The 24,604-nt window shown below is 35.5% G+C and overlaps 1 protein-coding gene across 6 annotated transcripts in view; it reads right to left on the minus strand.

Moving 5' to 3' along the window:
* LOC120632615 (probable phospholipid-transporting ATPase IM) overlaps positions 1-24,604 on the minus strand; it is an 84,909-nt gene that overhangs the window by 12,907 nt on the left and 47,398 nt on the right. For 5 of the 6 annotated variants that reach the window (XM_039902549.1, XM_039902550.1, XM_039902553.1 and 2 more), the window contains 11 exons: positions 15,576-15,634; positions 13,242-13,454; positions 11,896-12,101; positions 8,497-8,627; positions 5,811-6,010; positions 4,846-5,064; positions 4,002-4,110; positions 3,487-3,626; positions 2,448-2,615; positions 668-847; positions 34-144 (listed from right to left, as the gene is read on the minus strand). In XM_039902549.1, coding sequence (XP_039758483.1) covers positions 34-144; positions 668-847; positions 2,448-2,615; positions 3,487-3,626; positions 4,002-4,110; positions 4,846-5,064; positions 5,811-6,010; positions 8,497-8,627; positions 11,896-12,101; positions 13,242-13,454; positions 15,576-15,634 — 1,736 coding nt within the window. The remainder of the gene's footprint in view (positions 1-33; positions 145-667; positions 848-2,447; positions 2,616-3,486; positions 3,627-4,001; positions 4,111-4,845; positions 5,065-5,810; positions 6,011-8,496; positions 8,628-11,895; positions 12,102-13,241; positions 13,455-15,575; positions 15,635-24,604) is intronic. The other variant, XM_039902554.1, reaches the window with a different exon arrangement.

Here is a 24,604-nt window from a genome sequence, read left to right on the forward strand (position 1 = left end):
TAGCAAATAAAATAAGTCTTCTTATTGCCTTACCTCTGTTTTCCCCATAACTTCTATCGTAATAGTATTAGGCGATCGCTCTCTGAACACAAAACCAAAATTTCTCGCCGCGGATACCAGTGCTGACTCGTCTGGCGACTGCGCCTGGAAGTTCACTTTCGCTTTAATAAAATCATATCAAAAATGAGAGTAACGTATTTTTAAGAAACCCATGCAAATATTATATGGTCGTGGGAAGCGCGTCGCTGATTAATTTTTTACTCTAATAAACTTTCAGAAACGTGTTTAGATTTCATAATTCTCATTGATTCTCATAATTTTCTGAATTGATTCTCATGAGTAAATGATTTAGGAATCCCAGACATAGTTTCAATAAACCAACAAATGACACCATATTATTATTTTTTTATACCACCCTGGTCTTACCTAAGAGATGGAGCTATCTAAGATGGTAGCGGTTGATCCGTTACCATATTTGGAGTACGGCAGTTATTATTAATTCATACCACAAGGCATCGTACCGGAACGTTCAATCGTTTGGCAAATGTAGGTAGTAAGTGAAAATCTTTTTCAATTGCTAGGAATTGAATAAGATTGTATATATAAAATTTGACACAAATATACTTCTATCTTCTATAAAAATATTTAATCGCTTATAAGGTCGTACCTGATATTCAAGGCGGCCGTTCTTCTGGTCGGGCATAACCGTGTGGCATAGTGCGAGCAAACGAAAGAAGTCGAACACGTGTCTGTCGCCTTGCTTCACGGCTTTCAACAACTTAGAATCGAAGAACTTAAACTCCGGTTCATACTCCGGGTTGTCTGAGAAGTCCAGAGGTTCCGTGCTCTGTACAACATATAGACCAGTTATGTAAAACGACCTTCCTCCTGTATATATAACAAATAAAATTGCCACCCCAAAAAAATATAATTTCATAAACATATGTTTATTAACGTTAATCTTGCCCCCTTAGTGTTTTCTCACAAAAACAATGTCGCTTGACTTTTCATAAACATATTTTGTTTATTACTTCGTGATGGTTTATTTTTTCTTGATTGCATAAATATTTTTCGAATTCCCTTTACATCATCATGTACAACCCCAGAGTATTGATGGCCCACGGCTGACCAAAAGCTTTGGATCGGAGATAGGAGCTGAGGGCTTGGACCCCCCTACTATTCTCCAATGCAGATTGGCGGACTGAGTATCCGATATTTATTATAATATTTTATTTTCAAGGTTCCGTACTCAAAGGGTGCCAACTAGACCCTATAACTAAGCCGCCACTGTCTATCCGTTCGTCCGTCTGTCATATGAATCATAATAAATGGAGCTGAAACTTAAACGGAATGGATATTTCTATTGCCGTTTTTGCAACAAATAATAAAAAAATGTGAATAATTAAGGTCAGTTATTATTTGGTGTTTTTGCTTCACCTATACAATGTTGATACTATGTATTGTTTTACATTATACCTTGATACGGAACCCTATATTAACAAGTCAATCTCGCACTTAACCGGTTTTTTTCTAATAGAACGTTTTGTGGTCGTTTAGAAACACTATGGCAACCACTATCTTACAACATTCATATAAATAAAACACATGCAACAACATTTTATATGCGATAAGCACACAAGACAGTGCAAACTATAGTAGTATAGTAACTTAATAGGTAACTAATGCAGAAAGAACATAAAAAAGCATGCAGGACCATAAGCCATAAATGTGTGGAAAAATGAGTGTAGTTAAATTAGATCTGGATATAGTATGTTATGTGTATATCGTTTGTTTACTATAGTTTTTTTTTTAAATAACATCCCTAGACACAACATTTTACCAAAGATATATAATTACATATTATTTTTATAGGTTAAATATTTATTAGTTTAAATACCCTTAACAAAGGTATACTGGCAAGATAGCATATTAATTAAAATAGTTTTATTATAGGTTATCAGCACTAGCTAGAAGAGGTGTGACTCTTTACTATCCCTTCGAAAATTTATATTGCATTGCTATGAAGAGAACAAGCGAGTTAAATGTTGCCCTAAATTATGCGAATTTTGACTTGTTGTAGTCACATCAGTATCATACGTAGAACATGATAAGTATGAAAAGGTGAACTAAAAAATCTATTGCAGTTGGAAAAAACATATTAATGTGTTTTTTCCAACTGCAACCAAACCAACCAAATATATATTAATCATTACAAAACTGCTTCTGATATTACCGCATAATTTAAGGCATATAACATGCTCGCGGGCGTATTGGACCTGTATACATTGCTCCAGTATAGATTATTTATACATTAAGTTATTTTAAACTTCGCCATTTTAGTTCAGTTTGAGTACAACTGAAGGAGCACTTTAACAGAATTATTTATCTGCGAGACAAAACAATGTATTGAAGTCCGTTTAGCGAGGAGGTGCGTGTGTGTGTCGTACGTGCGGCGTAGCGCCGGGCGTGCTCCGTCCTTGCTCGTGCTCGGTCTCCAGCAGGCGGGTACGTGCTCCGTTGGCGCCTGGCGTGGCCGTCACCGCGACCGTAGCGCCCGCGGGCCCAGTGGCACCCAAGGCAGCGCCGCCGGTCCCTTTGCTGCGCCGCTTGCCTCGCTGCGCGATACACGCGTCACTCACTGCCCTACCACCCCCACATTGTACGTCTACGCAAGTCGCGCTTGCGATTCGTATCCTGCCTCTATTACTATGACGTCATCAACGCCTATTCATTGCTTTGTGTGTATGAGTATGACTAGTGGACACTTTGAGGATGAAGTGATTCGTGTTGTTGATTAACATTATATACAGTTACAAATAACAAACGTTTGAACTAAGAACACTGTATATTGTCCTTTAGTTTCGAACAAACGTCAATAAAAAAAAAAAAAAAACACGTGGCATTGACACTTTATCAAAAACATGCGAGTTACTGTAAAACTTCTAAAACTGCTAATCTAATAAAATTGGGTGGTAGACTTGTGTAAAAGAGATATTAACAAAGGACAAAATACATAATATTATGAACGTAACAATCATCAACCCCCAAATATTTACGGACAGATGATATGAAAATGTCAATAATTAATCAGTGTTTTGATTAATGATGAAAGCGCATAAATATGAAAACCATTTTCACAACTTAGTCGAAATAGTTATATAACGAAAATAAATAAATAAATTCTTCATCTAGTCATTTGATTTACATATAAATCCCACAGAAAATCAAGCTATTTTAGACATGGACAAAACATTTTATGGTCACTCAAAACAGTCTTACTATTGTATTGCAAAACAGTCAAAACATGCAAATAAATTGAAATTGAACCGTGCTTCACTCTCATAATTTCGCATGTACAAAAAAAAACTTATGGTGCTGGTCTTTTCATGGAGCAGCCTACATGCAAACTGGTGAGAACTCTAGTGAAATTGAGTCTACATGTGAAAATTATTCTTGTAAACCACTCAAATAAATATTAATACTTACGTCAGTCACTTCCATAATTTCGCCCGTGTTCTCATCAATCACATCTCCATAGCATACACCCGCTATCGAACATTTATTGAACGTCATTATGTTTTGTGTTAATGTACCAGTTTTATCGGAAAATATGTACTGGATCTGACCTGAAATAAATAACTATAAGTTAAGAATTTGAATCTTTAAATTTTTATAAAGGAATAATTGGCGGCCGGATGGAACACCTGATGGCAAATGAAAATCCAACGGCTATAAACCGAGCAATACTTGGCAATGCATGCAAGAAACACGGCCAATAAAGTGCCACCCTGTGGCCATTAACTGGAGTTGTAGGTGTTAAGTCACATATGCCTGTAATAACACTGGTAATCACGCTCTTCAGACCGGAACACAGAAATGCTGCTTGGTGGAAGAAATGAGAACGATGGTAGTACTTCCCCGGACGAGCTCTACACAAAAAGCTCTATGATTAAAGTAGTCAAAAGATAATTCTGTTTATGTATTTTAAAAAACAGTCATACCTAGTTCTTCGTTCAGCGTTGTGGTGCGCGCTTTAGCAGCTGTTCCAGACTTTTCGTAATACATTTTTTCATCCCAATTAATTAAGAAACTCTGCGCAAATCTTATCACCTGTAACAATTAATATAAAATTGTGTTTTAGAGGAGGAATGTTGTTACAGTTATAAGCTACGTAGCTAATAAATTACTACGAAATCTGAAAATGACTGTTACGAAATAAATATGATAATCTGTCATGAAGGCCTTGAAAAACAGTAATTTCTAGTACCGGTAAGGCTACTATTTAGGAACTAAAACGTTGATTGGGTTCATTGACCGCTCGTCTGTAATCTTACATTTCCATCGCAACGGGAAACCGGTTTTAAGCCATAGGCTCAGTATTACAGTCGATTAAGACAAACCGCGAAGCTAAATTTCCGAACAAAGGACTCGACAATATACTTGACACTTCATAACACATCATATCGCCTGAACGAGCCTTGGTGTATCGGATTTTGCAGCCAGCAGTCGCGTGCACAGACTTTTGACCAAGGTTGGTAGCAGGTAGATAGATGGCTGGAAGAAACCTCCATTCATACGAGTTCCCTCCACCCCTCGCGATGAATAAGTCGTTTGGTTGAATTCGATATTTATTTTATATTTGCATTCAAATTTTATTTTCCAGGACGAAAAATAACTAACTCTGTCAAATTCAAGTTGGTTGCTTAATTAGGTCGTAAAGAAAGGACAAAAAAACCTTATTTTGCATTAATATTTACAGTATGGATATGTAGTGTTTTTGTGCATGTATGAAGTGCCCTAACAGCTCGAAACCGATGTTCCATAGATTTGAAAGGAGAGCCTTACCTCGACAGAAACGTAGAGCGATATAGGCACGACAGTGTTCATGACGATGGCGTAGGAGAAGAACACGAGCAGAGCGATGACGATGGCGCCGGACGCGGGCTCGGCCGGCACCAACGTGTCCCACGGCAGGTACGCCTGGAAGTAGCGCCCCACCAGCCACTCCCACACGCCGCACGCGACCGTGCAGAACACACACATTGACAATAAAAACAGCACTATCTGCGGACGAAAGAACATACCTACTGTTAGACGGGTCACGGTGAAGAAACACATACACCAAAAGTGAGAGTTTAAAATAGAGGTCAGTGAAAAAGAGAAAAGGAATCATAAATATTAGTTACCAGTGGACCCAGTAGACAACTTCGTAACGTATAAATTATTCACGTTTAACTTATTTTTAATTGATGTTTAACGTTTTATTAATATCACAACTAAGAACATTTTAAATAAAATACTTAAACATGAGAATCACAATTTGTAACGAGTACATTCTAATTTTAGTGAGACTAACGAACACCAATTTCAATTTTATTTTTATGCAACGTGTAACGGAATTACGAAATACTGTTGAAGGGTGCCGAAGTTTATTTCATAACGAATCACCCTGTAAAAATATTAAATCAAAAGAAGCATATTTAATTTCCATACAAACGAATTCAAAACATGAAGATAGAGGACCGACACGTGCATAGTACAAACGCTACGCAACACGTGCCTAATAAAGTGACTGGAGTCACTTGATTTTACTTTTGCATGTGTTGTTAGGGCTGTATCTGATTTATTTAAGTAAAAAATATGGCTATGATTTACTCAGAAACTATTAGTGTTTCGATTTCACAGATATATGTAAGAGACAGTCAATAATGTACTTCTGAAGCATCTAAAGTATTATTTCGGTTTCCATTTACACGTTGTATACGTTGTATACGTTGTATACATATAGATAGATATAAAGTATCATTTACCCCTATAATAAGAAAATTAAGTAGCCTATCTATACTGGTGCGCTTGAACTTGGTCTTGCCGGAATTCTGCATGAGCTTGGTGTCCTTGCCCGCGAACACCACAACGCCGTAGCACCACGACGTATTGCGCAAGACGCATCCACGCAGCAGGATCTTGTCGTTGTCCAGCGAGAAGTGCTGCTCACGCCAGCTCAGCGTACCTGTACGAGTAGCCAGTATACAACACGTTACATAGATCAATAGCCTATAACAGTTCATTGCTAGACTAAAGGCTTCTCCCAACCATCCCGGTTTGCCCGTAATCCACACGCTTGGCAGTCGGGTTAGTGATCGCAGTAGATTGAGGTAGTGGCACTTAAGTATTTTTTTAATTGTTATAATAGACGGCCCTAAAATTCATAATATTCAATTGAGATGAAAGAAATAAAGAGGCAAATAAAATTATGATGTCAAAATTTTCGCAATTAGCAGTTTCGCAAAAACTAAGTATCTCGAGAGACCAATTCATCACGAGTAAAGATAAAAACTGGTGTATTCAGTAATTTGATTCCTTTTCAACATGACAACCCCTTTAAAACATGACACGAAACAGGGTTACCTTTGAACTAAATGAAGAATGTGTAACTATTGAAAAAAGCAGCTGTGTCATGTTATTGTCTCCGAAACAGGAATAGGTCACTTGGCAACCTGGGTGGCCTGCTAAGCTTCTGGAGTGAGCTCGGCTGGCTGGAGTGGGAGCGGGGAGCCGTAAAGAAGAAGAACAGGAATGGGTTTTCTACCTTGGCCCTATTTAAGTCTGGAGTAGATTCCATTCAGATCTTTAGGCTGATGTGCCATGCGGCAATAAGTATGAATGTCAGTAACTCACAAAGCAATCACGTTGCCGTCAATTACATTCTAATTCTGCAGCAAACGATCGCTTAGTTACGAAACCGCAGATTGCAGTGTGTGCGCGGAACTTTCTGCAATATTCTTGCATTTATGCGATATTGGAATGGAAGACGCAACATTGTTGAAGAGCTACCGTAGGTATAATTTAAAACGTACTTGATGGGATGTATGTATTGATGTTATCAGCGTGTTATAAAATCGGCTTAGAGGAAAATGAACGATATATATCGTCGTATAATATGGGCCGCCACGAGAATAAACATATAATTCCTGGAAAAGCTTTGGCAAAACATTTTTAACTACTTCGGTCACATTAAGTGACGTTTGTCCAGTAATCTGGGCATATACTTAGTGACAGGTGAAGTGGAGGGTAAAGAAACTACGCGGCCGATCACCTCGTTTCTGGTCCGACAGGAAAATCAGAAAAGGAGAAGCAGAAGGGAATGGAAAACTGTAATCAACACCGCTACAATAGCAATAGAATACGGACGCGACCTTCACTAATAAAGAAAGCGGAAAGCAAGATGTATTGATTTTTTTTTCAATTATAGTTAATTATTAAAGATCTAAAACGATTACAATGTGTTAAGTGGAATGAATTGTCGATAGTCAACAGTGAAATGCCTTGGTCGGAAATGAAGACAAACATCTTTCGATTGTATTTAGATTACTCATGCGTCTTCAACGCAAACAATTTCCGCTTATTCTTGCTCAATCATGAAGGAAAAGGATGTTTACAAATAGCACGACACAAAATCACAATAGTTCAGATTCTAGCATCGATAGATAGGGAAGTTACTAGTATCTCGCTCCTTTATATCCATTTTCCTTCACAACGGGCGGAAATTCCATATTGAATATTCCATGTTTCTTATCACGTTTACTGCGCATAGCTCTAGGCGGTTCGATTCAAATTTAAAATAATATTTTCCTGGTAATTAAAATTATGTTTGGTACGAAACTTTTTCAGGTTTTTATAGAATACTGCGAAATCGATGTTTGGAAACTACGCGTTTACCTTATTGTTGCTTACAACTTTTGTACATTTCAATTCAATTGATGCAATAATTTAAAAATGAGAATGTTTTATTTAACAATTTAAAAAAACTCTTATTAGTGAATAATAGATAAAATATTGTTTATAGTACAAAGTCATCACAATCTTAAGTGGGATTGTATTTTTCGCGATAAATCCATTATAAACAGTTTATTCAAGCACTGGTGACAATTCCGTTGTATTAAAATCTAACTAAGCTAAATTGCCAGATGTAAAAGTAGTGTTATCTTTATCACCATATTTCTCCTGCAAATGCATTGCACTATTTTTGACCTGACAATATAAGTAGCAGTATAAGCAGAATTAGTGCTATTGTAGCTAAACAAATCACTAATAAGTTTTTACATGCCATGTGTGTTGGTTAATTTCTCCTTCTTTCAAAGAGCAACATAAAGAATGGAAGTGATACTTTGCATAAAGATAGATAATGGACCGGAGGGTAACTAAGGATTTATGACGAAAAAATGCACGGTTCAAATAGAATAAATCCTTTGATCAACAATGTATATTATTTATGCAGATCCCCTAAACATTATTAGAAAGTGGGTTTGTGTGTTTGTCTTTCTTTAAGTCTGCAACTTTAACATTTAAATAGTCTGTAAGGATGCAGTACATGCGATTTGTAAAAATGGGCTTGAATATGAATGGATACACTTTTATTGCACATAGAAAACCAAACTGAAAATTCAAAAGTATAAGGTGTTTAAGAAAATTCTAATGATTTATGTATGTAGGTACCATCAAACTTATTAAGTAGATTGTTGGGCGTTTCGCAGACGATCTCGCCGTCGAACGCGCCCAGTTGTGCATCGTCCTGACCCATGGCGGCCGTCTCCAGAAGGCACTGACGACATTTTAAATTTGTCTCCCTGTAACAAAAATACAACATTCTATAGCCAATGACATTTATTTGCCGTGAGTGGAATTCACAGTATAACTTTATTGATTAATACAAATCAAAAAACGGATCGCCCCTCAGAATCCTAGACCCTTCTCGGGTTTAGGCCGCAGTCCGCCACGCTGGCCCCGTGCGGTTTGGTAGACTTCCCACGCCTTTGAGAACTTCGTTGAGAACTCTCCATGGTTAACTGCGAAAACTCGGTTACCGGCCGGTCTGTTCGGTATAATCAATTCCTACTTATACAATACATAGAAAAGATTTATTTAATCGTATTCGATAAACGCTGAAAATACTAAATCGATTAAAATAATTCTTTCACCATTAGATATATAGAAAAAATATAGGCTATATTTTATAACAGTAAAAATAGCATTTCAGCCTGAAAAATAGAATTAAATTTAAATCGTCTTCTGTTAGTATTCAAGACTTTTTATCCCTAAGTAATTAACAAACACCTAACCTAACGTCAAAGGTTGTCTCGAAGAGATCGCGTTCGATGAGACCGCCTTTGCACGTTTTATTTTCTATTCTAAGTTTATTCTGTATATGTGATCACTTTGTATAAAATGTGTGTATGCAATAAAGCTATCAAACAAACAAACAAATAGATCTTTTTTGTTTTATATATGTGAGTATAGATTATTTACCAAATCCGAAAAAGACCGGGAACCAAGTTTTTGCAGTGGTCATGCGGGTTTTAAATTTATGCATATGCCTTTTATAATATTTAATTGTGCAGAATTCTGATTTAAATTTTATACGGAGATTTCAATACCACCTCCGTGGCTCCAATCACAATATCGAACAATCCCGTTAATTTTAACTAACAGGACATACTATTTTGTTTAGTTTTAATATGCATCAATTCGTTATCCGTTACTAAATATAAATAAATACAGTGTCCCGGATCCCAAAAGGATTTTCCATAAAAGTTTCCCACACAGAGATTAAGATTAAGTTAATCGACGAAGGTATTTACAAGGTTCTTAAGTTCAAGTGCGTCAAATTGAACTACCACAGATAAGAGAGACCTTTCATTATTATCTAACAGCTGTTGTAAGATAAGGACTAGGTCAATATTAATTCATTTATCCATACATTTGTACCTATAGATTTTTTATAAATACCGAATTTCCAGTAAACTTTGATCTATTTAGTATGTAGTCTAATTTCATCTTCATCATTATATCAACCCATTACCGGCCCACTACAGGGCACGGATCTCCCACAATGAGAAGGGGTTAATAAACACGTGGTCCACCACGCTGGCCCAGTGCGGTTTGGAGAACTCCACACACCTTTGAGAACATTATGCAGAACTCTCGGGCATGCAGGATTCCTCACTATGTTTTCCTTTACCGTTGAAGCGAGGTATATTTAATTACTTAAAACGCACGTAACTTCGAATAGTAAGAGGTGCGTGCTGGAATTCGAAGTCGGTCCCTCGAAAGGTAAATCCAGCTACTACCCACTGGGCTATCACCACTTCACCGCTAGGTCTAATTTACAGGTTTTTAAAGTCCAGTCCAGGGATTCCCAACCTTATTAGCGGCACACAATTTTTTACGGACTAAACTAGCTAGTTAAAATAGAAAGGCACTTATTAGTCAGGCAGATAGGTGGAAAAAATAAAACATCCTCCTCATTATGAAACAATAATAAATAATAAATTTTAACAAAGAATTAAAAAATAAAACCATCCCATCAAATAGGATGGCTGAGCTTAGTAATCTCCACACAGTTTTTCAAAGTAAAGGGAAAAGCCCGCTGCACAAAAATTATTAAAAAAAAAAAAAATTCTTGATTTTATTGAAGTAGGAGGTGCACTCTGTACTTTCTACGGCGTCCAGGTTGGGAAGGCCTGTCCTAATCGGTATTTTTGTGTCCCCATCATCATTTCACATAATGCAACCAGAGGATGTAAATTTCTTCCAGCAAGGAAAGTGCTGCTTTTCCTGAAGGCGACCAACGCTTGCTGGGAGATCTAGACAGCGGCGTCACAATAGATCGTAGCCGGTAGACGTGACACCAGGGACCAGACGAACCTGAGCCGCAAGCAGAAGAAGAAGAAGAAGAAGTCCCCATCATATTCGACTGAGAAGAAGTCAAGAACACTTTCATAACTGCGAAATGTTATACGTTAGACAGACATAGTGATTATATTTTTAATTGTATATTTTTTTGTGTCGTGAAGATAAAGAAATAAAAACAAAAAATGAATCATTTAAATGATTACATTATGAAAATTGTGGCATATAATAATTATTATCAGCCGCCGATAGGTTTACAAATATTACATAAAAACGCGTAGAATTCTTCTATCTTAACGCTGAATGAATCAGCCTATGAATAATGTATTTGATTTCTTGCCAAACAATTCGTTTGTATTAAAGTCTCCCACTTGATTTGAACTCTGGATGATCGACCTCATCAGAAATAAATATGTCTGAACACTAACTATATTATCTATATTTCTGAAACGATGAAGAGAGAGAGAGAGAGAAAAAACAACCGGCTAAGTTTGTTGTGGGTTTCTTAATAGACCAGGGCGCGTTTGGAACCCTTGCTTTAGTTTTAAGTTGACGAATTTAGTTAACGCCATCAATTCACTCGTATGTCATATTTTACATGTAATGTACGCATCTAAAGTGCCATCTATGTGCCTATTTGAATAAAGAAATATTTGACTTTGACTTTGATGATAGTTTATTTTTTTTCAATATCGCAAAAAATCTAAGACATTTGAGTTTTGTTTATATTTTTTTGTGCCAGTGACTATCTCAGGATCAATGAAAGTTAGTGTTAAACGCAGCATTCACATTATTATTGATTTGCGTAATAATGAAGTCAAATTAGCAATATAACTCTTTATAAGTCAGTTTAAATTCGATAACCTAAGTCGTTATGTATTAGCTGAATTGCTGCCCAGCTACAGACCTGGTTTCTGCCTGCCGGCTAGCTCAACAATAAGCTAACCTTCTGAGCACAAATTGCCGAAAGACCTTTTCTAGGTTCGCGTCACGAATTAGGGTAAAGCGAATGAAATGCAACCAAGTGCCAGAGTCTAACAGTAGTTACGATAAATCGCTTAGCAGTACCTATTTGTCGGTAGGATGGTAAATAGCCAAGGCCGAAGTCTTCTACCAGCCCAGAGCTGTGTAAATTAAGAAATTAAAAATCCCAAATTGCCCCTACCCCTACTGGAAAAGGTAAAGAGAAGTAGAAATGATTCTTACCCGTCTAACTCTGCAGTCTCAATGTAGCAGAGCCCGTTGGGCTCCGAACTGCTGAGGAGAAGGATGTCCGCGGCGACGAACTGGTCGTTCTCCAGCCGGATGACGTCTCCCACCTGAACAGACGCCCACTTCTCCTCCACAAGCTTGCCATTACGAAGAGTTTTCGCTCTTCTGTGGTTCACTTGAGAATCGTTTTGATGACGTTGCTGCAAGAAATCCCCATCATATTCGAGATTAAAATTGTATCAAGTAGGTAAACTTGTAAGATGAAATCTTTTTTAACAAATTTTTGTACCTATACTAATATAATAAAGAGGAAAGATTTGATTGTTTGCGATCGATAAACTTTGAAACTACTGTACTACTTTGTTTAAATTCTTTAACCATTAGAAACTCTATCTTGGTTATTATTAATAACATGTGATAACAATCGTTAGAGCTCACAACCCGTCATGTGGAAGAGGGCCTGGATAGCAAAAGCATAGGCAGAAGACAAAAATTATAGTCCCCCATAGGTTTACCCCCGTTTATTATTACACAATATTAATTCAAATTGTGTGCCAATGCTTGGAGAGTTAACAAAGCTGTGGAAGAAGATATACTTTTGTCCTTTCCTATGGGACGAAAATGTTCCCTGCCCATGCTACCGGTGATGTGCCCATCAGTGACATTCATGGCTCATGAGATGATGGTGACTATTTGACAGTTTCATGATTCGGCACTAATGGTATGAGTCAAGCAATTATTATTTACCTATATATACTTCCATAATAGCATGCAAGTTGGTATTTTAATAAGATAAATATTTCTTAGCTATTATTTAACTGTATATTGATTTATATTTATGCAACAAACCGCAAGTAAGGCATGAATCACATACTCACATACTCCATATCCCATAATCACATACTCCATAATTAAAGCATTTCAATAATGTACTTTAGAAGATTTAATATAATAAAAAAAAATTACCCAGAAACCTACAATAATTGGAAGTCAGACACATTTTTTTTTTTCAAATGCCGTAACCTCTCTACCGACAAAGACGACCCGCCAAGCGATTCAGCGCTCCGGTAAGATGTCGCGTTGAAACCGATTGCGGTAGTATAGATTGGTTTAACATAACTGCATTTCCCCTAACAGGTTATCCCGCTACTATCTTAGACTGCATCATCACCACCACCATTAGATGTGATAGCAATCAAGGGCTAACTGGTAAAAGGTCCCCTTTCTCATAGGAGTGATGGTTTGAGAGCGCAAATGCAGATTGGTGGGCCTTATTAACGTTCATGTAATAATCATGTAATACTAGTAGTATGTAATCTTGGAATGACTTATTTACTCACAAAGTCGTCGTAAGCGTCTTTAACGGCAGTAAGGGCGAGCACCCCAATGAGCGGTATCGCGGTAGTGATGGGGGTGAGCGACGAGATGGCCGGGATCAGCTGCAGCACCAGCAGACACAGGAAGTAGAAGTTCGCCAGCCGCTGGAACTGCTCCAACAGGTTCAGTGGCAGGAACGTTATGATCGAGTACTTCGATGTCTTGATGTAGTTGTTCTGTCAAAACAAAACATTATAACGATTAAAACTAATAAACCCACCTAATAACTTCGGTTTGTTATTTTATTATAAATTTTTAACTCCGCTTGGAATTACAGAAGCATGCAACAACGTTAAACGTTGTTATATTCACTGATATCTATAGTACGAGTTTTTACTCTGTTTAGGTAACAGTGATTCAATCAAACATAGTATTAAGATATGATTTCTGTCACTATTTAATAATCGTGTGAATAAAAAATGTTTAATAAAACCATCCAACTAACAAAACAAATGTTTGGAAGTGAAACTATTAATTCATTGAAAAAATAAACAGATGTCATGAAAAAACAATTCGTTTTTTCTAGGACTATGAATTCTTATAATATGTGATAACAAGCTCGAAGATATTCAAAAGGGTAATAAATACCTCATATAAAATAGCTATTACGTGAACTTAGAAAGAATCGAATACATAGCTACAAAAAAACTCAAATAAATAATCATAAAATTTTCAATTATTAGAGATTAATTTTTAAAGTGGTTTAATTCAATTCTTGTATATAACTTTTATGTACATGCCAACGGGACACAAGGTCTTGCCGACATATTATTGATCTACTATCCAATAGTACAGCAAAGTTGTCTTAATAATTTACTACGGCCCAGGAATTAAAAAACATTTGGCAAGCAGCTTTGTGTAATCTCACACTAACTTGGTTTATATGACAAGCAATCCAACCTAATAACTAATAACACAATAAATTATGGCCGCTACCTAAAACTTGTTGCAATATGTATCAAAAAACGTGTGCCAACGACCACATAACGACGTCTGGGCGTGTAACCTAAAATACGCGATATCTTATTCTCCTTATTGTAAGTTCATTGAAAAATTCACCAAAGCTCTAAAATAACTGTAACTTTGCCAAGAAAATACACCGTAGACGGCAAATGACTCACCAATGGCCTAGTTTAATTGTGGACCAAATTCGTAAGTTTACTTTAATTTTTTAATTACGTCTTACGTCATGTAGTTCTTTATTTTACTGCGAATGAAATTATTAAAATGCGCACCGGACACGGAACTGTTTCATAACGCTATACATACAAGGTGACTTTTTTATTGTTTCAAGTCGGCAGCCATATTCAAAATGTCAGTACTAACATATGTAATGTTATTTGAAATATTTAGATCATGTTTGGAACAGCTCATCGAAATAAGTATCTACGCACCTATTCGAATGTTTTTTAGATATTTATTCTAGATAAATGATCCATTGTAAGTCATTGACGCCGCACCGCGTTTGTCGCATTTCGTTAAGGGTTTTTTTTTATACCAGCATTCGCAACGAATGCTCGCGAAACGTAGTTTGCGAAGCGATGTTTCCAGTGAGTGCGCTTATTTCTATTATTAGTGATATTGTGATTAGGTCGCGTCCTTGTACTCCCTTTCCAATCGTCTTTGTAATTTCTATACATAACAAAAAACCTCAGGCAGTAAACGAAATTTAAATAGAAGTTAAATAAATGAACATGAACTAACTGCAAATTGCACACAAAGTGTTCCGTACCAAGATGTAATACGAAGTACTACATATTAAGTGTTCCTGTGTGTGTTTCCTTTTTTATGCAATAATGTTGTTTAAAAAAATAAATAGTACTTACTAACAATTAGTAAAATCGGGCAAAGAACATCAAAATAAAATGTTTCTTGATTGTATAAAAAAAAAGAGTGAAAATTAACTAATAACTAATAAACAAAAATTTCAAAATCTTTTATTCTGCATTTGATGTTATACTTAGAGGCCATTTAAATACACTTCTTCTTAAACTCAAGAGGTCGGTGTAGCCTTTTCCTACTTTCTCTAATAATGGGCCTCTCTTTTATTTCTTTATAAGTCCCTACCCCAACCTTTAGTTTTATTTGTCCCACCAAATCCGGTCTCGGACGTCGCCTCCCCCTTTCCATCTACATTTCCCTCAATTACATTTGTAAATAAATCCATCATGTCTTAATAGGTGGCCAATCATTTTCCGTCATTGAGTGAAAATTTCAACTATATACAGTTAGTTAATAATAGGGTTGGCACCCGTTAGCACCCTAGGGGTACGGATCACAACAAAGTATCTACTTACGGCGTAGCGGAACTGCGCGTTGTATTCCCTGTTGTTCGCTTTGATTCTCCGTTCATTCTCTGTAACAAAGAACAATTCAAGCTCAAGCGGTTGTCGCTTTGTGGAAGTTGATCACAATTGTATAACCTATATAAAAGGCAAAGCGCGGCTAGTCTTTCTATGACCACTTTGGAAAAAAACCTATACATAAGTACTCGTTGGGTGTTAAACTGTAAAAGATAATTTAAACAGGCAAATAAGGTTGTGAATATAGTAAAAGAGTTGAGCTATTTTGTCTATTATGCACGTTATAGGCATTGCGGTGATAGCCTGGTGCTTAGGGCTTCGGCTTTCCTTACAGGACCGACTTCGATCTCCGCCTCTAACTGTTCGAAGTAATGTGCGTTTTTAATTTAAGCAATTTTAAATATCATTTGCTTTAACGGTGAAGTTAAACATCGGGAGGAAACCCGCATGCCTGAGAGTTCTCCATAATGGTCGCAAAGGCGTGGTAATTTTACCAGTTCGCACTTGACCCATGTCCTGTAGTGGTCCAAAAATGGGTTGGTAATGAATGTCGGCACCCAACACTAAAATATTAAAACGTCAAGTGCGATCAAAGTCAATGTCAGTGAACTTTGCGTCATCAGTCAAAACATACCTACATATGTAACACCAAATGTAATAACTCGACTTCTTCAAATACAACCTTCGCTGTCGTCACGTTTTTTTATTACTCAAACCTGCAACAAGAACGAATTTCTGCCTATCGGGCACTATGGTGAGTCCAACCTAAAGATTTAACATATTTTGGTGACGATGATAGGACTCTCCAGCAGAAGAGAGAGTACCATCAGCGAAGAGGTGACCAGCGCTTATCATCGTCCGGCCACTAAAAGATCGCAGCAGCCGTACATCACGCACATACAACACAATAACTGTCACTTTCATCCAATCATCCATCAATTTATCTATACCAGTAATCATACGTTTTTATCACATCACTCATTTCAAAATTTGCATGGAATTCATTCCATTTCAACATTAATCACACGCTTACGTTACCGTAATTTATAGCTCATAGAATATCATAGGATAAGCGCCAGTTAGGACAGTAAATTTGTTACTGGGGACCTATTCTTAGTGCATCGCCAGCACAGCGTTGACTCATTGGATGCCTTACACAGGTGTAGGCAAATTTGTTATCGCGATTCTATGCTTCAATATTTTTCAACCACCGTCACATTTTTGACACACCGTGATATCTAACCTTAAGGAATTTATTAAAAAACGTAGTAGTGTGAAATGCGCTGTTACTAAGTTCAAAAAATACATATTGACGGCCGTTTGACTACTGCAAGTCAGCGAACCTGCTTTCTGAATCCAACACAAGCTAGGCTTACTTTGGGACCGAATGGCGATGTGTGTACGTTTGGGTGTACGGAAAAAATAATTTTGAGTTAAGGCTTTTGAATTAGGACCTGTAATGTATATTATGTGTGATGAGTTATTAAATAAATAAAGTGTATTGTCGTAGTATATTTATTTATTCAAAATTTAGCAAATCCTTCAGTTTAGATGCTTTACAGTTAGGTGAGTTAAAGATAAAAATAAACAAATTAGAATGTTTATCTAGCGAACTCAGTTAGTTGCAAGGTCAGATCGAGACGTTGAATGCTGACGAGATCATTCCTTGCCCATACGCCTAAGAAGAAGCCTGTGCTCGGCAGAATGGTGATCGGAAAGCTTTGGCCGTCTTAAAATGTCGCGTAAAGTTAACCTTTGGTCCGAGCCAAGTTATGCTTTCCTTGTTACGATATCGTGCAGTCAATTAGTCATAGGGTTTTTGGTGTGTGTCACTTCTTATGCTTTGTGTTTGTATCTTTAGTTTACCACAAGAATAACTTTGAATCGTTTTGTGTGGTTGTTAGAAATATTTTGCCTGACCGATTGTATACTTAAGTAGCTATATGTAATTTCAACTTTATATAATTTTATATTATCAATAATATAATTAATTTGCTATTAAATTGTACTCTATATCTCCACACTTTCCCGAGAGCAAGAAGGACAAACTGACTTTTCTTTTACGGAACCATTCAAATCAAACAGAAATACTACGACGCGACATAGCGCTTCGCGTTTTGCCCTAGTAACTCATAATACATCGCTCATGGTCCTATAAATAAAATTCATACAGTCGCAAGATTAATATAACAAATTATTATACGATACAGTCAATGGTGGCGTGCTCATAAGGTACGCCGTAGACGTGAGTTACATGGCTTCCCCACTTCGCTGCAACTCAAAACATGCAATAAGTTCTACTTAGTTGAACTCGATTACGTAGTTCACAATAACGGTCAAAGTTATAAAATACGGTTAAAGCACTCTATACCTTAAGTGACCTACCAAGCATGAGCTTTGATCTAGATTTACTATCGCGCCACGAATTCAAGTCCTCTGTTACAGTAATTTGGTAAGGTGGGTACAACATGCATGCAGTGTTTTGTCACACTTCAATTGCCAGTAGGTACCTTTCGATTGTCAAACGTGATTTAGCACTGCGTAACTATCCCAACGGAGGACCACTTTTATTAATAAGGGGGTTAAAGATTTAACATCTAAAATCAGAAATGAGGATATGCGTGGTCGAAGAATCGGAGTTACCGACATAGCTTAGCGAGACGCGAAGCTGAAGTGACAATGGCAAGCGGCCCAGGACCGTGGATTTTGGAACTCCCTTCACTACAAAAGAACTATGTCCAGGAATGGACGTAAATCGGTTAAGTGATGATAATGATAAGATTTAACAATTACAGGTGTTATATTTAAGTAGGTTGTTTATTTTTAATACAGTAACATTATCGATACGCTTAAAAGTCTGAACACCTGCAGTTAAATCTGCAAATTTGGAAATTCAACTTCATCGGAACTGTGAACATTGAACTGTGCAACAACAATGCAGCTAGCGTAAAGTTTGATTGCGGTTATACCAAGCGGACAAAAACGGCAGTTTCGCAACTGATGTGCAATTCTAATGCAAACTGAAAAATGAAAAGTTTGAACCCTTATTGAAATTTCAAACGACACGAAGGTACTTGTCTTAATCCTTTTACCGTTGTCTTCATAACAAATATACTTTTATTTTTATTATTAATTTATAACCCGCTAACCCGCATTCCAGCAGCAAGGCGCTATTCTATAAATCCCTCTCCAATGCGAGAGGAAGCCCAGCACTGGCATTATTAATAGGCCGAGGTTGGTTGTTGAGTTTAACATTTATTTGACTGAGTACTTATTATTGTGAGAACAAGATACAACTTCAATTATATGTTAAGTGTAGTTACGCCTACATACGTTTTGAATTTACTCCTTGTTGGTACAATCAATATTGGTTAGAAACAAACAAATTATGAAGGTACAAAAATAAAAAGTCAATCAAATCAAAACTTTTCTAATAGGTATATATACTACATTACAGTATAGTACATTTGATGAGTTTATACAATTATTTATACATATTAGTAAGATGATGGTTATAACGACATTTGCAAACTTCAAGCTAAAGCTACGATGGTTTTTACTAACGTTTGCGATCAAGTAGGAACACAATACAATAAAATAGTTAGCGAAAAGCTGCATTAATATACCTTCAAATAATAATAACCTTTGATATTCTAGAAACAAGCCATACCAAAAATATACAACATCCGAGTTCAACCTTAAAACGAAAGGTTTACTGCTGACGTCGGCACAGAGCGACGCCGACAGAAATATCATTTCATTGTTGCTATTTAAGTGGTGCCATTTACGGTCTAGCGTTTAAATGGAATACGTTTCTGCCCATTAACTCTTTATCTGCAACTCTTACTCGTATATCGTAAGTACTTTTCCGAATTACAATTCTTGCAATGTAGACTAACATTTTACCTAACGTTGGCATTTCGGGTTCCTCTTAGTTGAGTTAATTGAGAGAAAATGTTATTTATTTTAAAAGGGTTCTTAAAAGCAAAGAGAGTTGAAATGATTTTCAACTAGATATGCGCTCGCATGAACAGGGCCAGAGTTAGAGTCCTACTCCACACCCAATGATTTTAATGCGAAAATTGATAAAAACATAACTTACGGGCAAATCAATAGCAGACTTTTACTAATAGTAAAAGTAGTTCTTCGGTATAAAGATTCGAACAAAAGAGAATTTATAAAAATGAATTTTTGAATATGACATCATTAAACAGTAACGAATTGTTCTAAGGTAACAATAAAAAAAACTAGTTGGACTTGCACACGAAGGGGTTTTTACTGAAGTGCATTATGAAATACCACACATTGCAAAATTGAATTCATTGTGTAAACTTATTATTTTAAATTTCCCTTTATTTTTAAGTGGTGTACATTAAAAGTGTATTCGTTCAGTCATCTATTCCTTCATTCATTATTATATTTATTATTGCATTAACATTATTAAGTTCGAGCAAAACAAACCAAATAACAAGTTTCTTGTTTAAATGGTTGGAAATTAAATAGCCGTCTCTTTAATTCTTAACCATTGATTCCTTTATATTTCATTGATATCTTTATATTTTGTGGATATTTTTCAACTATCTGCCACCCAAAACTAATATACATTAAAGGATGAAAGGATAAATATTAGCGCATGAGTCTAATGATTTTATCACAATATTGACGGAATTACTCTGGTTGGAAGATTTTTGTCACATTCAATCAAAAAAAAAGACTACTTCACAAGGTATTTTTGAAAGGTAGAAATACATTTTGCCCAATACTTTTATTATATTGTGAGAAAAATAAATGTATCATATTTTCCAAAACTTCCAAAGGTTCGCTTATTTAACGAAATAGGTGTTCGTCCAATATTTAAGACAGCTAAACATGAGGTCGACATAAACTTAATAACAATTAGTTTTACATTAATTGATGCCTTATAAAGTCGCAGATACAGCACCTAGCTGGTTAGGCTTAAAATAACGCACTTAATCGGTTAATCCTAGACACATCTAACTAGGTTATGGCCTCCCGTCCACCTCCGTCAGCATTGTACGCTTTAAGCTAATTGTAATTGCTAAAGTACTAACCAACATAGGAAAACATAAAAATCGTAAAACTACCCTAACTTTTCATTAAATTACTTTAAACTCGAATAAAATTAAACATTTCAATTATTTTTAAAGAAAAATTTGTCGTCAGAGGGCGGCCAACAGATGTTAAACATTTACGTTAATATTCGTTGTAACAAAAAAAAACTGTTAGTATTATATGGAATACGAGCGTGAGTCGAAAGCGGTGGCATGATGGCATAAGATGGTCGTGCCGTATGTTGTAACGGCATATGGATCTATTTCACAGCCAAGTCGCTTCAAGTAAATGTATTAAAGTCGAGCAAAAGGACGATTGCAAGAATTTGTAGTGCAAATTGCTGTCATTTGTCGTTAGCGTTTACACAATCAAAACAATTTCTTTAAAGTAGCATTTTCTCTTATCCCACATTAACATTTATAACTTTGTTGTAGATGAAAGCGGAGCCGATTACTTCTAAGGAACTTTGAAATATATGAAATGTACAGTGAACCTCACATAAAAGTTTTGATATAATAATATTATTTATAACATAATATTATATATAACATTGACATTTATAATATTAGTAGAGATTGTTGAATTTATAACAATCCCTACTAATATTATAAATGTCAATGTAAGTTTGTTTGTTACGCTTTACGCCGAATTTTAATAATTATTTTTGTACTATAGAGGTTACAATATGTGTTTAATTTTGCCCAAACTGTGGTTGGAGATAGAGGACAGAACTCCTCAGCGGACAGCAGCAAACCCCTCATTTAAGGCTTAGCGATACTGAATACTTCAAATTTTTTTTAGATCTACTATTAAATTTAATGCCACATCAAAAAACAAAATCAAACGCAGACGAAGTCGGGGGCAACAGCAGTATTCCAATAAATGGAGGAAGGCTGACTACTGAAACACAGTTTATGCTAGTTCAGTAGTCAATGAGAAAGTGGATTATTTTTCAATAATAACACATAATTTAAAAGGTACCTAGTAACTATTAACATTATTCTATCTATTTGTAAAGTATTTACATATTTGCAGTAGCTATTTGTACAAAGTACAAATTAACCAAATGACAATTAAATAAAAAACTTGTGCATTGGCACTTGGCATATAAAAAAGATTAACAAACTACTGATTACTATTTTTATGTTAATTTATATGGGACAAAATGTAGTGCTTTCTCATAAAAAAAGTACCACGAATCTTGAATCCGTCTCTTTGCAGTAAGAGAGTTAGATGAGTGTCGACAATTGTATAAAAATAAATAATATCTACATCTCACTGAAGTCTTAGTTATTAAGACATCGTATATTAAAAACAAGGATAATAAAAACATTTTCCCGGTGAATTAACAAGATGACTAAGGCGTAGGTAAATGAGATTATAGGAACTGACGTTGTTTATATGACTTTGAAACGTTTATGATTATGATAGTATGTATAAACTTCGAATGTGTAAATAAAAAATTTAGGCTAAAAAATTTTGCTCGTCATTCAGCATGAACTGGTTTAAAGAGGAGTAATAACCTATTGAATGTCGACGCCTACGTTTTTGAATGTCGCAGTGAAGTAGTTTTTTTTCTGGTCTCTCAAAAACCCATACTTAGCATTTTTTTAATGTAATATTTTTCGTCCTTCTTTCAGCAACAGATCGAAGAACTGTGAGACTTGAAGTAGCGTTCGTAAACAGAAAGGTGAATGTTGGTTTGAAATAATCTTCCAGGTTGATTTAATAAATAATTTATGTGTTATATTTATCGAGATAGGTTATATTATGCTATATAACATTACGCTATGATCCAAAGATAACCCGAGTTAGCTAAGATTTAGAAACCACAGAAATATCTTTTAATGTGCTTATATACAGTATTAGCTGTTGCTCGCGACTTCGTCCGCGTTTGTTTTAGTTATTAAATCATATTTTAAGTTGTGTATTCTTGTAAAAAATTATCGGGTTTACTTTTTAAAAATAACTTTTTCAATAAGTTTAGCTCTAAAAATAACTGTTTTGTTTAGGTAATCCTTAATTTTTTAATCTCATTATAACTTCTACTTTAAATGTCCGATTATAATTGAATTAAAAAGTATTTTACTGCTTTATAAATACCCTTGATGATAAAACTATTTATTTGAATAAGAATTAATTCTGCGATACTAATATAAACCCACTTTTGTTTCTATCGGCGATCAAATACAATTTTAGAACACAAAAGCGTCTATTGCGACTTAACTATGATTGATAGATATATTTCCACGCGGACTTTTTTGTAGGTAATAATGAGTACTTAAACTATGTAGAATATTTTTTTTATGTATCATCAATAGTTTAATCAGCGCACGCCAAGTGGCGAATTTTATAGGAAAAATTTGGGTTACATTATTGCAATTTTCTTGACACAATGAGATTGATGCAAACAAACAAACTAAAAAACAATAAAATATTACCTCTGTTTAGAAATAGCTTCCCAAACATGCGCGAAATACTCAAATTTCAATCGAAAAAAGGATAAGTAAAAATCAAATCTCTCGGACGCACTAAACCAAGACCTCCACAAAATTAAATCATTAAAAAAAATATTCATTTATGTCGTCATGTATGAACATAAACTAAACTAAAACAACGTTTGATTGTTGTATAGAAATTCAATTTTGCCAAGGTTGGCTTTTGAATCCTGAGCTTCTTCAAAGTACTGTTCTTGAAAAACCGTCTGTTTTTAGTTAAATTATTAAGTAAAATGAGTTCAAGAGAGAACGGTGAGATAAATATTGATTGTACTCCGATACATTTAAGGAAATACGCCTATTTGGCTATTGAAGATTCGTTACCATTAGCATCGAAGGATTTTTTAAAGGTCAGTAATATATAAAGCATCCGTGGCATGTAACGCATTAAAATAATGTATTTTTATTATGCTTTCATTGAATGCATATATTTAAGAACAAATGGCTCCAGTTCTTTAGAATGCCTTTTTATTGAATGCATTAAGACCGGATAGTAGTAATAAAGGAAATTAAACCGAATAAGTAATATTCCGTGGTCCAGACGTGAATGTGCATAATATGCTGCGATTGCAATATAATCCGGCAGCTTAGGCCGAGAACAGACTGCGCAACACGAGTTTGAAACCACTTGGAACCGTGATTACGGCGCAATCGTTTGGTGATGGAACTTTTCTTAGGAGAATGGCGTGATGAAACTCTCAGAATAATACTAATTTTAGAATTTTTTTTGGAAAACTTGCGATATTTATATATGGCGAGTTTTCTAACAAAATATATACACTTCTTCTTTCAAAAGTGTGTGTAATATGTTCAATATGCCGAATTCTATTGACGATGATATGATTAACAAAAAAATAAACCTAAAAGAAGTGCAAGTTTTCTGTTTCTCAGGAGTAGTTTATCAAATTTATATTGTACAGTTATTTATCAATCTCCGTCACGTATAAAATGTTTATTTGTACCCCAAGATTAGTAAGATTACAAGATAGTTTAGATTATAAAAAGTGCCTATGTCGCGTGGAAACGGATTTTTTAAATTGTGTTTTATTTAACAAATTAAACAAACACATCTAAACGGTTAGTATTAAAGTATCCTCGGTGCCTATCTGCAACGATTACCTTAGGTGTATAAAAACGAATACAAAACCAGCTGAGGGAAAAACATACTGCTACATTGTAGAACGATAGGAACTATCTACAGCTAACTACAGCTGTGGTAAAAACATACTGCTACATTGTATAACGATAGGATTACGGATATGGGTTAAATACATCTGCCTGCATCTTAAACTGCATCTAATACCACCGTATAAAAATTAGTCGCAGTCAAGAGCTAACTTGTAATGGAATAAAACAAAATTTAAACTAGTTCCACTTTATTTATTTATTTATTTATTTTATTATTTGCCGCAAGACAGTTTCAATAAAACAGCTAATCAGTCAGTTTCAAAC

The sequence above is a fragment of the Pararge aegeria genome, chromosome 20 (genome assembly GCF_905163445.1).
Source record: "Pararge aegeria chromosome 20, ilParAegt1.1, whole genome shotgun sequence".
Classification (NCBI taxonomy): Eukaryota; Metazoa; Arthropoda; class Insecta; order Lepidoptera; family Nymphalidae; genus Pararge; species Pararge aegeria.